General features: G+C 41.9%; 1 protein-coding gene across 1 annotated transcript in view; it reads left to right on the top strand.

The window, feature by feature from the left end:
* Positions 1–14,449, top strand: part of LOC139568468 (regulator of G-protein signaling 11-like) — a 102,984-nt gene that overhangs the window by 66,220 nt on the left and 22,315 nt on the right. Inside the window, exons 12-13 of the mRNA XM_071390301.1 lie at positions 3,444–3,557; positions 4,378–4,493. Of these exons, the coding sequence (XP_071246402.1) occupies positions 3,444–3,557; positions 4,378–4,493 (230 nt within the window). The remainder of the gene's footprint in view (positions 1–3,443; positions 3,558–4,377; positions 4,494–14,449) is intronic.

Here is a 14,449-nt window from a genome sequence, read left to right as displayed (position 1 = left end):
CCTTAACCATTTAGTTAATACCTAACCTTAACCATTCAGTTAATACCTAACCTTAACCATTCACTTAATACCTAACCTTAACCATTCAGTTAATACCTAACCTTAACCATTCAGTTAATACCTAACCTTAACCATCCAGTTAATACCTAGCCTTAACCATCCAGTTAATACCTAACCTTAACCATTCAGTTAATAACTAACCTTAACCATTCAGTTAATACCTGACCTTAACCATCCAGTTAATACCTGACCTTAACCATTCAGTTAATACCTAACCTTAACCATTCAGTTAATACCTAACCTTAACCATTTAGTTAATACCTAACCTTAACCATTTAGTTAATACCTAACCTTAACCATTCAGTTAATACCTAACCTTAATACCTAACCTTAACCATCCAGTTAATACCTAACCTTAACCATTCAGTTAATACCTAACCTTAACCATTCAGTAAATACCTAACCTTAATACCTAACCTTAACCATCCAGTTAATACCTAACCTTAACCAATCAGTTAATACCTAACCTTAACCATTCAGTTAATACCTAACCTTAACCATCCAGTTAATATCTAACCTTAACCATTCAGTTAATACCTAACCTTAACCATTCAGTTAATACCTAACCTTAACCATCCAGTTAATACCTAACCTTAACCATTTAGTTAATACCTAACCTTAACCATCCAGTTAATACCTAACCTTAACCATTCAGTTAACACCTAACCTTAACCATTCAGTTAATACCTAACCTTAACCATTCAGTTAATACCTAACCTTAACCATCCAGTTAATACCTAACCTTAATACCTAACCTTAACCATCCAGTTAATACCTAACCTTAACCATCCAGTTAATACCTAACCTTAACCATTCAGTTAATACCTAACCTTAACCATTCAGTCAACACCTAACCTTAACCAATCAGTTAATACCTAACCTTAACCATCCAGTTAATACCTAACCTTAACCATCCAGTTAATACCTAACCTTAATACCTAACCTTAACCATCCAGTTAATACCTAACCTTAACCATTCAGTTAATACCTAACCTTAACCATCCAGTTAATACCTAACCTTAACCATTCAGTTAATACCTAACCTTAACCATTCAGTTAATACCTAACCTTAACCATTCAGTTAATACCTAACCTTAACCATCCAGTTAATACCTAACCTTAACCATTCAGTTAATACCTAACCTTAACCATTTAGTTAATACCTGACCTTAACCATTCAGTTAATACCTAACCTTAACCATTCAGTTAATACCTAACCTTAACCATTCAGTTAATACCTAACCTTAACCATCCAGTTAATACCTAACCTTACCCATCCAGTTAATACCTAACCTTAACCAATCAGTTAATACCTAACCTTAACCATTCAGTTAATACCTAACCTTAACCATTCAGTTAATACCTAACCTTAATACCTAACCTTAACCATTCAGTTAATACCTAACCTTAACCATTCAGTTAATACCTAACCTTAACCATTCAGTTAATACCTAACCTTAACCATTTAGTTAATACCTAACCTTAACCATTCAGTTAATACCTAACCTTAACCATCCAGTTAATACCTAACCTTAACCATTCAGTTAATACCTAACCTTAATACCTAACCTTAACCATTCAGTTAATACCTAACCTTAACCATTTAGTTAATACCTAACCTTAACCATTCAGTTAATACCTAACCTTAACCATACAGTTAATACCTAACCTTAACCATTCAGTTAATATCTAACCTTTACCATCCAGTTAATACCTAACCTTAACCATTTAGTTAATACCTAACCTTAACCATTCAATTAATACCTAACCTTAACCATTTAGTTAACACCTAACCTTAACCATTCAGTTAATACCTAACCTTAATACCTAACCTTAACCATCCAGTTAATACCTAACCTTAACCATTCAGTTAATACCTAACCTTAACCATTCAGTTAATACCTAACCTTAACCATCCAGTTAATACCTAACCTTAACCATTCAGTTAATACCTAACCTTAACCATTCAGTTAATACCTAACCTTAACCATTCAGTTAATACCTAACCTTAACCATTCAGTTAATACCTAAACTTAATACCTAACCTTAACCATTCAGTTAATACCTAACCTTAACCATTCAGTTAATACCTAACCTTAACCATTCAGTTAATACCTAACCTTAACCATTCAGTTAATACCTATCCTTAACCATTCAGTTAATACCTAACCTTAACCATTCAGTTAATACCTAACCTTAACCATTCAGTTAATACCTAACCTTAACCAATCAGTTAATACCTAACCTTAACCATCCAGTTAATACCTAACCTTAACCATACAGTTAATACCTAACCTTAACCATTCAGTTAATACCTAACCTTAACCATTCAGTTAATACCTAACCTTAACCATTTAGTTAATACCTAACCTTAACCATCCAGTTAATACCTAACCTTAACCATTCAGTTAATATCTAACCTTAACCATCCAGTTAATACCTAACCTTAATACCTAACCTTAACCATCCAGTTAATACCTAACCTTAACCATTCAGTTAATACCTAACCTTAACCATTCAGTTAATACCTAACCTTAACCATCCAGTCAATACCTAACCTTAACCATTCAGTTAATACCTAACCTTAACCATCCAGTTAATACCTAACCTTTACCATTTAGTTAATACCTAACCTTAACCATCCAGTTAATACCTAACCTTAACCATCCAGTTAATACCTAACCTTAACCATTCAGTTAATACCTAACCTTAACCATTCAGTTAATACCTAACCTTAACCATCCAGTTAATACCTAACCTTAACCATTCAGTTAATACCTAACCTTAACCATTCAGTTAATACCTAACCTTAACCCCTCAGTTAATACCTAACCTTAACCATCCAGTTAATACCTAACCTTAACCATTCAGTTAATACCTAACCTTAACCATTCAGTTAATACCTAACCTTAACCATCCAGTTAATACCTAACCTTAACCATCCAGTTAATACCTAACCTTAACCATTTAGTTAATACCTAACCTTAACCCCTCAGTTAATACCTAACCTTAACCATTCAGTTAATACCTAACCTTAACCATTCAGTTAATACCTAACCTTAACCAATCAGTTAATACATATCCTTAACCAATCAGAGTTCATGCCCCACACACACAAACACACACTCATACACACCTAATCACACACACATATAAACACACACTCATACACACATTCTCAAACACACTCTCTATGAGCCTCTAATGGACGTCTCCTCAGGCAGATTGATGCTAACTCTGTGTGTGTGTGTGTGTGTGTGTGTGTGTGTGTGTGTGTGTGTGTGTGTGTGTGTGTGTGTGTGTGTGTGTGTGTGTGTGTGTGTGTGTGTGTGTGTGTGTCTGTGTGTATGTGTGTGTGTGTGTGTGTGTGTGTGTGTGTTTAGCTTCATGAAGTACAGTGAGCAGTACCTCCACCATGACCCCATCATGTCAGGCTGTCTCCCTAGCAACCCCTGGATCTCTGACGACACCTCACACTGGACCATCAACACTGACATGTAACAACACACACACACACACACACATACACACAACACACACACACACACACACACACACACACACACAACACACAACACACACACACACACACACACACACACACAGACAGACACAGACACACACACAGACACACACAGACACACACAGACACACACACACACACACACACACACACACACACACACACACACACACACACACACACACACACACACACACACACACACACACACACACACACACACATCAACACTGGACCATCAACACTGACATGTAAACACACCACACACACACACACACACACACACACACACACACACACACACACACACACACACATCAACACTGACATGTAAACACACACACACACACACACACACACACACACACACACACACACACACACACACACACACACACACACACACACACACACACACACACACACACACACACACACACACACACACACACATCAACACTGACATGTAAACACACACAAACACCTCACACACACACACACACACACACACACACACACACACACACACACACACACACACACACACACACACACACACACACACACACACACACCTCACTCTGGACCATCAACACTGACATGTAAACACACACACACAGAGACACACACATACACACCTAACACTTAAAACGTGTGTGTGTGTGTCGTGTCGTGTCGTGTCGTGTGTGTGTGTGTGTGTGTGTGTGTGTGTGTGTGTGTGTGTGTGTGTGTGTGTGTGTGTGTGTGTGTGTGTGTGTGTGTGTGTGTGTGTGTGTGTGTGTGTGTGTGTGCAGGGTGGACACTCCAACCAGGCTGAGAGTGGAGAGCTGGAGTTTCAACTTCATGGAACTTCTGAACGACTCGATGGGAAGACGAGAGTTTATGATCTACCTGGAGAAAGAATTCAGTGGTGAGACACCACACACACACACACACACACACACACGCAGACACATACACCACACACACGCAGACACACACACACACACACACACACACACACACACACACACACACACGCAGACACAGACACCACACACACGCAGACACCACACACACACACACACACACACACGCAGACACATACACAGAGAGAGAGAGGTCTCAGTGCCAGCATCAGTCTTGTTTATGGTCTTATACAGCTGGTTGAGAGGTCTCAGTACCAGCATCAGTCTTGTTTATGGTCTTATACAGCTGGTTGAGAGAGGTCTCAGTGCCAGCATCAGTCTTGTTTATGGTCTTATACAGCTGGTTGAGAGGTCTCAGTACCAGCATCAGTCTTGTTTATGGTCTTATACAGCTGGTTGAGAGAGGTCTCAGTGCCAGCATCAGTCTTGTTTATGGTCTTATACAGCTGGTTGAGAGAGGTCTTAGTACCAGCATCAGTCTTGTTTATGGTCTTATACAGCTGGTTGAGAGAGGTCTCAGTGCCAGCATCAGTCTTGTTTATGGTCTTATACAGCTGGTTGAGAGAGGTCTCAGTGCCAGCATCAGTCTTGTTTATGGTCTTATACAGCTGGTTGAGAGAGGTCTTAGTACCAGCATCAGTCTTGTTTATGGTCTTATACAGCTGGTTGAGAGGTCTCAGTGCCAGCATCAGTCTTGTTTATGGTCTTATACAGCTGGTTGAGAGGTCTTAGTGCCAGCATCAGTCTTGTTTATGGTCTTATACAGCTGGTTGAGAGAGGTCTCAGTGCCAGCATCAGTCTTGTTTATGGTCTTATACAGCTGGTTGAGAGAGGTCTCAGTGCCAGCATCAGTCTTGTTTATGGTCTTATACAGCTGGTTGAGAGAGGTCTCAGTGCCAGCATCAGTCTTGTTTATGGTCTTATACAGCTGGTTGAGAGAGGTCTTAGTGCCAGCATCAGTCCTGTTTATGGTCTTATACAGCTGGTTGAGAGAGGTCTCAGTGCCAGCATCAGTCTTGTTTATGGTCTTATACAACTGGTTGAGAGAGGTCTCAGTGCCAGCATCAGTCTTGTTTATGGTCTTATACAGCTGGTTGAGAGAGGTCTCAGTGCCAGCATCAGTCTTGTTTATGGTCTTATACAGCTGGTTGAGAGAGGTCTTAGTGCCAGCATCAGTCTTGTTTATGGTCTCATACAGCTGGTTGAGAGAGGTCTCAGTACCAGCATCAGTCTTGTTTATGGTCTTATACAGCTGGTTGAGAGAGGTCTCAGTGCCAGCATCAGTCTTGTTTATGGTCTTATACAGCTGGTTGAGAGGTCTCAGTGCCAGCATCAGTCTTGTTTGTTTATGGTCTTATACAGCTGGTTGAGAGGTCTTAGTGCCAGCATCAGTCTTGTTTATGGTCTTATACAGCTGGTTGAGAGGTCTCAGTGCCAGCATCAGTCTTGTTTATGGTCTTATACAGCTGGTTGAGAGAGGTCTCAGTACCAGCATCAGTCTTGTTTGTTTATGGTCTTATGCAGCTGGTTGAAAGAGGTCTCAGTACCAGCATCAGTCTTGTTAATGGTCTTATACAGCTGGTTGAGAGAGGTCTTAGTGCCAGCATCAGTCTTGTTTGTTTATGGTCTTATACAGCTGGTTGAGAGAGGTCTTAGTGCCAGCATCAGTCTTGTTTATGGTCTTATACAGCTGGTTGAGAGAGGTCTTAGTGCCAGCATCAGTCTTGTTTATGGTCTTATACAGCTGGTTGAGAGGTCTCAGTGCCAGCATCAGTCTTGTTTATGGTCTTATACAGCTGGTTGAGAGAGGTCTTAGTGCCAGCATCAGTCTTGTTTATGGTCTTATACAGCTGGTTGAGAGGTCTTAGTGCCAGCATCAGTCTTGTTTATGGTCTTATACAGCTGGTTGAGAGAGGTCTTAGTGCCAGCATCAGTCTTGTTTATTGTCTTATACAGCTGGTTGAGAGGTCTCAGTGCCAGCATCAGTCTTGTTTGTTTATGGTCTTATACAGCTGGTTGAGAGGTCTTAGTGCCAGCATCAGTCTTGTTTATGGTCTTATACAGCTGGTTGAGAGAGGTCTCAGTGCCAGCATCAGTCTTGTTTATGGTCTTATACAGCTGGTTGGAGAGGTCTCAGTACCAGCATCAGTCTTGTTTGTTTATGGTCTTATACAGCTGGTTGAGAGGTCTTAGTTCCAGCATCAGTCTTGTTTATGGTCTTATACAGCTGGTTGAGAGAGGTCTCAGTGCCAGCATCAGTCTTGTTTGTTTATGGTCTTATACAGCTGGTTGAGAGGTCTTAGTGCCAGCATCAGTCTTGTTTATGGTCTTATACAGCTGGTTGAGAGAGGTCTCAGTTCCAGCATCAGTCTTGTTTATGGTCTTATACAGCTGGTTGAGAGAGGTCTCAGTACCAGCATCAGTCTTGTTTATGGTCTTATACAGCTGGTTGAGAGAGGTCTTAGTGCCAGCATCAGTCTTGTTTGTTTATGGTCTTATACAGCTGGTTGAGAGGTCTCAGTGTCAGCATCAGTCTTGTTTATGGTCTTATACAGCTGGTTGAGAGGTCTCAGTACCAGCATCAGTCTTGTTTATGGTCTTATACAGCTGGTTGAGAGGTCTCAGTGCCATCATCAGTCTTGTTTGTTTATGGTCTTATACAGCTGGTTGAGAGAGGTCTCAGTACCAGCATCAGTCTTGTTTATGGTCTTATACAGCTGGTTGATAGAGGTCTTAGTGCCAGCATCAGTCTTGTTTATGGTCTTATACAGCTGGTTGAGAGGGGTCTCAGTACCAGCATCAGTCTTGTTTATGGTCTTATACAGCTGGTTGAGAGGTCTTAGTGCCAGCATCAGTCTTGTTTATGGTCTTATACAGCTGGTTGAGAGGTCTCAGTGCCATCATCAGTCTTGTTTGTTTATGGTCTTATACAGCTGGTTGAGAGGGGTCTCAGTACCAGCATCAGTCTTGTTTATGGTCTTATACAGATGGTTGAGAGGTCTTAGTGCCAGCATCAGTCTTGTTTATGGTCTTATACAGCTAGTTGAGAGGGGTCTCAGTACCAGTATCAGTCTTGTTTATGGTCTTATACAGCTGGTTGAGAGAGGTATCAGTACCAATATCAGTCTTGTTTGTTTATGGTCTTATACAGCTGGTTGAGAGGGGTCTCAGTGCCAGCATCAGTCTTGTTTATGGTCTTATACAGCTAGTTGAGAGAGGTCTTAGTGCCAGCATCAGTCTTGTTTATGGTCTTATACAGCTAGTTGAGAGAGGTCTTAGTGCCAGCATCAGTCTTGTTTGTGGTCTTATACAGCTGGTTGAGAGAGGTCTCAGTGCCAGCATCAGTCTTGTTTGTTTATGGTCTTATACAGCTGGTTGAGTGAGGTCTCAGTACCAGCATCAGTCTTGTTTATGGTCTTATACAGCTGGTTGATAGAGGTCTCAGTGTCAGCATCAGTCTTGTTTGTTTATGGTCTTATACAGCTGGTTGAGAGAGGTCTTAGTGCCAGCATCAGTCTTGTTTATGGTCTTATACAGCTGGTTGAGAGAGGTCTTAGTGCCAGCATCAGTCTTGTTTATGGTCTTATACAGCTGGTTGAGAGAGGTCTCAGTGCCAGCATCAGTCTTATTTGTTTATGGTCTTATACAGCTGGTTGAGAGAGGTCTCAGTGCCAGCATCAGTCTTGTTTATGGTCTTATACAGCTGGTTGAGAGAGGTCTCAGTGCCAGCATCAGTCTTGTTTATGGTCTTATACAGCTGGTTGAGAGAGGTCTCAGTGCCAGCATCAGTCTTGTTTGTTTATGGTCTTATACAGCTGGTTGAGAGAGGTCTTAGTGCCAGCATCAGTCTTGTTTATGGTCTTATACAGCTGGTTGAGAGAGGTCTTAGTGCCAGCATCAGTCTTGTTTATGGTCTTATACAGCTGGTTGAGAGGTCTCAGTGCCAGCATCAGTCTTGTTTATGGTCTTATACAGCTGGTTGAGAGAGGTCTTAGTGCCAGCATCAGTCTTGTTTATGGTCTTATACAGCTGGTTGAGAGGTCTTAGTGCCAGCATCAGTCTTGTTTATGGTCTTATACAGCTGGTTGAGAGAGGTCTTAGTGCCAGCATCAGTCTTGTTTATTGTCTTATACAGCTGGTTGAGAGGTCTCAGTGCCAGCATCAGTCTTGTTTGTTTATGGTCTTATATAGCTGGTTGAGAGGTCTTAGTGCCAGCATCAGTCTTGTTTATGGTCTTATACAGCTGGTTGAGAGAGGTCTCAGTGCCAGCATCAGTCTTGTTTATGGTCTTATACAGCTGGTTGAGAGAGGTCTCAGTACCAGCATCAGTCTTGTTTGTTTATGGTCTTATACAGCTGGTTGAGAGGTCTTAGTTCCAGCATCAGTCTTGTTTATGGTCTTATACAGCTGGTTGAGAGAGGTCTCAGTGCCAGCATCAGTCTTGTTTGTTTATGGTCTTATACAGCTGGTTGAGAGGTCTTAGTGCCAGCATCAGTCTTGTTTATGGTCTTATACAGCTGGTTGAGAGAGGTCTCAGTTCCAGCATCAGTCTTGTTTATGGTCTTATACAGCTGGTTGAGAGAGGTCTCAGTACCAGCATCAGTCTTGTTTATGGTCTTATACAGCTGGTTGAGAGAGGTCTTAGTGCCAGCATCAGTCTTGTTTGTTTATGGTCTTATACAGCTGGTTGAGAGGTCTCAGTGTCAGCATCAGTCTTGTTTATGGTCTTATACAGCTGGTTGAGAGGTCTCAGTACCAGCATCAGTCTTGTTTATGGTCTTATACAGCTGGTTGAGAGGTCTCAGTGCCATCATCAGTCTTGTTTGTTTATGGTCTTATACAGCTGGTTGAGAGAGGTCTCAGTACCAGCATCAGTCTTGTTTATGGTCTTATACAGCTGGTTGATAGAGGTCTTAGTGCCAGCATCAGTCTTGTTTATGGTCTTATACAGCTGGTTGAGAGGGGTCTCAGTACCAGCATCAGTCTTGTTTATGGTCTTATACAGCTGGTTGAGAGGTCTTAGTGCCAGCATCAGTCTTGTTTATGGTCTTATACAGCTGGTTGAGAGGTCTCAGTGCCATCATCAGACTTGTTTGTTTATGGTCTTATACAGCTGGTTGAGAGGGGTCTCAGTACCAGCATCAGTCTTGTTTATGGTCTTATACAGATGGTTGAGAGGTCTTAGTGCCAGCATCAGTCTTGTTTATGGTCTTATACAGCTAGTTGAGAGGGGTCTCAGTACCAGTATCAGTCTTGTTTATGGTCTTATACAGCTGGTTGAGAGAGGTATCAGTACCAATATCAGTCTTGTTTGTTTATGGTCTTATACAGCTGGTTGAGAGGGGTCTCAGTGCCAGCATCAGTCTTGTTTATGGTCTTATACAGCTAGTTGAGAGAGGTCTTAGTGCCAGCATCAGTCTTGTTTATGGTCTTATACAGCTAGTTGAGAGAGGTCTTAGTGCCAGCATCAGTCTTGTTTGTGGTCTTATACAGCTGGTTGAGAGAGGTCTCAGTGCCAGCATCAGTCTTGTTTGTTTATGGTCTTATACAGCTGGTTGAGTGAGGTCTCAGTACCAGCATCAGTCTTGTTTATGGTCTTATACAGCTGGTTGATAGAGGTCTCAGTGTCAGCATCAGTCTTGTTTGTTTATGGTCTTATACAGCTGGTTGAGAGAGGTCTTAGTGCCAGCATCAGTCTTGTTTATGGTCTTATACAGCTGGTTGAGAGAGGTCTTAGTGCCAGCATCAGTCTTGTTTATGGTCTTATACAGCTGGTTGAGAGAGGTCTCAGTGCCAGCATCAGTCTTATTTGTTTATGGTCTTATACAGCTGGTTGAGAGAGGTCTCAGTGCCAGCATCAGTCTTGTTTATGGTCTTATACAGCTGGTTGAGAGAGGTCTCAGTGCCAGCATCAGTCTTGTTTATGGTCTTATACAGCTGGTTGAGAGAGGTCTTAGTGCCAGCATCAGTCTTGTTTATGGTCTTATACAGCTGGTTGAGAGAGGTCTTAGTGCCAGCATCAGTCTTGTTTGTTTATGGTCTTATACAGCTGGTTGAGAGGTCTCAGTGTCAGCATCAGTCTTGTTTATGGTCTTATACAGCTGGTTGAGAGGTCTCAGTACCAGCATCAGTCTTGTTTATGGTCTTATACAGCTGGTTGAGAGGTCTCAGTGCCATCATCAGTCTTGTTTGTTTATGGTCTTATACAGCTGGTTGAGAGAGGTCTCAGTACCAGCATCAGTCTTGTTTATGGTCTTATACAGCTGGTTGATAGAGGTCTTAGTGCCAGCATCAGTCTTGTTTATGGTCTTATACAGCTGGTTGAGAGGGGTCTCAGTACCAGCATCAGTCTTGTTTATGGTCTTATACAGCTGGTTGAGAGGTCTTAGTGCCAGCATCAGTCTTGTTTATGGTCTTATACAGCTGGTTGAGAGGTCTCAGTGCCATCATCAGTCTTGTTTGTTTATGGTCTTATACAGCTGGTTGAGAGGGGTCTCAGTACCAGCATCAGTCTTGTTTATGGTCTTATACAGATGGTTGAGAGGTCTTAGTGCCAGCATCAGTCTTGTTTGTTTATGGTCTTATACAGCTGGTTGAGAGGTCTTAGTTCCAGCATCAGTCTTGTTTATGGTCTTATACAGCTGGTTGAGAGAGGTCTCAGTGCCAGCATCAGTCTTGTTTGTTTATGGTCTTATACAGCTGGTTGAGAGGTCTTAGTGCCAGCATCAGTCTTGTTTATGGTCTTATACAGCTGGTTGAGAGAGGTCTCAGTTCCAGCATCAGTCTTGTTTATGGTCTTATACAGCTGGTTGAGAGAGGTCTCAGTACCAGCATCAGTCTTGTTTATGGTCTTATACAGCTGGTTGAGAGAGGTCTTAGTGCCAGCATCAGTCTTGTTTGTTTATGGTTTTATACAGCTGGTTGAGAGGTCTCAGTGTCAGCATCAGTCTTGTTTATGGTCTTATACAGCTGGTTGAGAGGTCTCAGTACCAGCATCAGTCTTGTTTATGGTCTTATACAGCTGGTTGAGAGGTCTCAGTGCCATCATCAGTCTTGTTTGTTTATGGTCTTATACAGCTGGTTGAGAGAGGTCTCAGTACCAGCATCAGTCTTGTTTATGGTCTTATACAGCTGGTTGATAGAGGTCTTAGTGCCAGCATCAGTCTTGTTTATGGTCTTATACAGCTGGTTGAGAGGGGTCTCAGTACCAGCATCAGTCTTGTTTATGGTCTTATACAGCTGGTTGAGAGGTCTTAGTGCCAGCATCAGTCTTGTTTATGGTCTTATACAGCTGGTTGAGAGGTCTCAGTGCCATCATCAGTCTTGTTTGTTTATGGTCTTATACAGCTGGTTGAGAGGGGTCTCAGTACCAGCATCAGTCTTGTTTATGGTCTTATACAGATGGTTGAGAGGTCTTAGTGCCAGCATCAGTCTTGTTTATGGTCTTATACAGCTAGTTGAGAGGGGTCTCAGTACCAGTATCAGTCTTGTTTATGGTCTTATACAGCTGGTTGAGAGAGGTATCAGTACCAATATCAGTCTTGTTTGTTTATGGTCTTATACAGCTGGTTGAGAGGTCTTAGTGCCAGCATCAGTCTTGTTTATGGTCTTATACAGCTGGTTGAGAGGGGTCTCAGTGCCAGCATCAGTCTTGTTTATGGTCTTATACAGCTAGTTGAGAGAGGTCTTAGTGCCAGCATCAGTCTTGTTTATGGTCTTATACAGCTAGTTGAGAGAGGTCTTAGTGCCAGCATCAGTCTTGTTTGTGGTCTTATACAGCTGGTTGAGAGAGGTCTCAGTGCCAGCATCAGTCTTGTTTGTTTATGGTCTTATACAGCTGGTTGAGTGAGGTCTCAGTACCAGCATCAGTCTTGTTTATGGTCTTATACAGCTGGTTGATAGAGGTCTCAGTGTCAGCATCAGTCTTGTTTGTTTATGGTCTTATACAGCTGGTTGAGAGAGGTCTTAGTGCCAGCATCAGTCTTGTTTATGGTCTTATACAGCTGGTTGAGAGGTCTCAGTGCCAGCATCAGTCTTGTTTATGGTCTTATACAGCTGGTTGAGAGAGGTCTTAGTGCCAGCATCAGTCTTGTTTATGGTCTTATACAGCTGGTTGAGAGAGGTCTCAGTGCCAGCATCAGTCTTATTTGTTTATGGTCTTATACAGCTGGTTGAGAGGTCTTAGTACCAGCATCAGTCTTGTTTGTTTATGGTCTTATACAGCTGGTTGAGAGAGGTCTTAGTGCCAGCATCAGTCTTGTTTATGGTCTTATACAGCTGGTTGAGAGAGGTCTTAGTGCCAGCATCAGTCTTGTTTATGGTCTTATACAGCTGTTTGAGAGAGGTCTCAGTGCCAGCATCAGTCTTATTTGTTTATGGTCTTATACAGCTGGTTGAGAGGTCTTAGTAACAGCATCAGTCTTGTTTGTTTATGGTCTTATACAGCTGGTTGAGAGAGGTCTTAGTGCCAGCATCAGTCTTGTTTATGGTCTTATACAGCTGGTTGAGAGGTCTCAGTGCCAGCATCAGTCTTGTTTATGGTCTTATACAGCTGGTTGAGAGAGGTCTCAGTGCCAGCATCAGTTTGTGGTGGTAAATAGACAGCTATGATACATATAGATGAAAACGCTCTCTGTAAATCGTATGGTCTGCAGTTTATCATGAGGTACTCAGGCGATCAGATCCTCCAGACTTCCTCAATATTAGAGATGGCGCACCAGCTGTTGTTAACAGAGATACTCACACCTCCCCCGTTGAGCTGACTGCCGTTCTGTCCTGCTGATGCATAGAAACCAGCTAGATGTATATTATCTCTGTCCTTGTTCAGCCAGATCCAGTAAATATAGGATATTACAGTTCTTCAGATCCAGTAGAAAGGATAGCCTGAAACGGACCTCGTCCAGTTTGTTCTCCAGTGATTGTACGTTCGCCAATAGAATAGAGGGTAGAAGCGGTTTATCCACTCACCAACTTTCTTACGCCATCTCTTCCTTTTCCGAGTGTCGGGGCCTGGTTCGGGTTGGGTAGTATGTCCTGCACCACCAACTCATTGAACTAGCTCTTTTCATCCAAATGGAGGTTAGTGATCTCTGTTCTGATGTCAGGAAGATATCTTCATCCAAATGGAGGTTAGTGATCTCTGTTCTGATGTCAGGAAGATATCTTCATCCAAATGGAGGTTAGTGATCTCTGTTCTGATGTCAGGAAGATATCTTCATCCAAATGGAGGTTAGTGATCTCTGTTCTGATGTCTAGAAGATATCTTCCTCCAAATGGAGGTTAGTGATCTCTGTTCTGATGTCAGGAAGATATCTTCATCCAAATGGAGGTTAGTGATCTCTGTTCTGATGTCTAGAAGATATCTTCATCCAAATGGAGGTTAGTGATCTCTGTTCTGATGTCAGGAAGATATCTTCATCCAAATGGAGGTTAGTGATCTCTGTTCTGATGTCAGGAAGATATCTTCATCCAAATGGAGATTAGTGATCTCTGTTCTGATGTCAGGAAGATATCTTCATCCAAATGGAGGTTAGTGATCTCTGTTCTGATGTCTAGAAGATATCTTCATCCAAATGGAGGTTAGTGATCTCTGTTCTGATGTCAGGAAGATATCTTCATCCAAATGGAGGTTAGTGATCTCTGTTCTGATGTCAGGAAGATATCTTCATCCAAATGGAGGTTAGTGATCTCTGTTCTGATGTCAGGAAGATATCTTCATCCAAATTGAGGTTAGTGATCTCTGTTCTGATGTCAGGAAGATATCTTCATCCAAATGGAGGTTAGTGATCTCTGTTCTGATGTCAGGAAGATATCTTCATCCAAATGGAGGTTAGTGATCTCTGTTCTGATGTCTAGAAGATATCTTCATCCAAATGGAGGTTAGTGATCTCTGTTCTGATGTCAGGAAGATATCTTCATCCAAATGGAGGTTAGTGATCTCTGTTCTGATGTCTAGAAG

The sequence above is a fragment of the Salvelinus alpinus genome, chromosome 2 (assembly GCF_045679555.1).
Source record: "Salvelinus alpinus chromosome 2, SLU_Salpinus.1, whole genome shotgun sequence".
Classification (NCBI taxonomy): Eukaryota; Metazoa; Chordata; class Actinopteri; order Salmoniformes; family Salmonidae; genus Salvelinus; species Salvelinus alpinus.
Note: the sequence above shows the minus strand (reverse complement) of the source record. Positions and strands in the feature narration are given on the sequence as shown.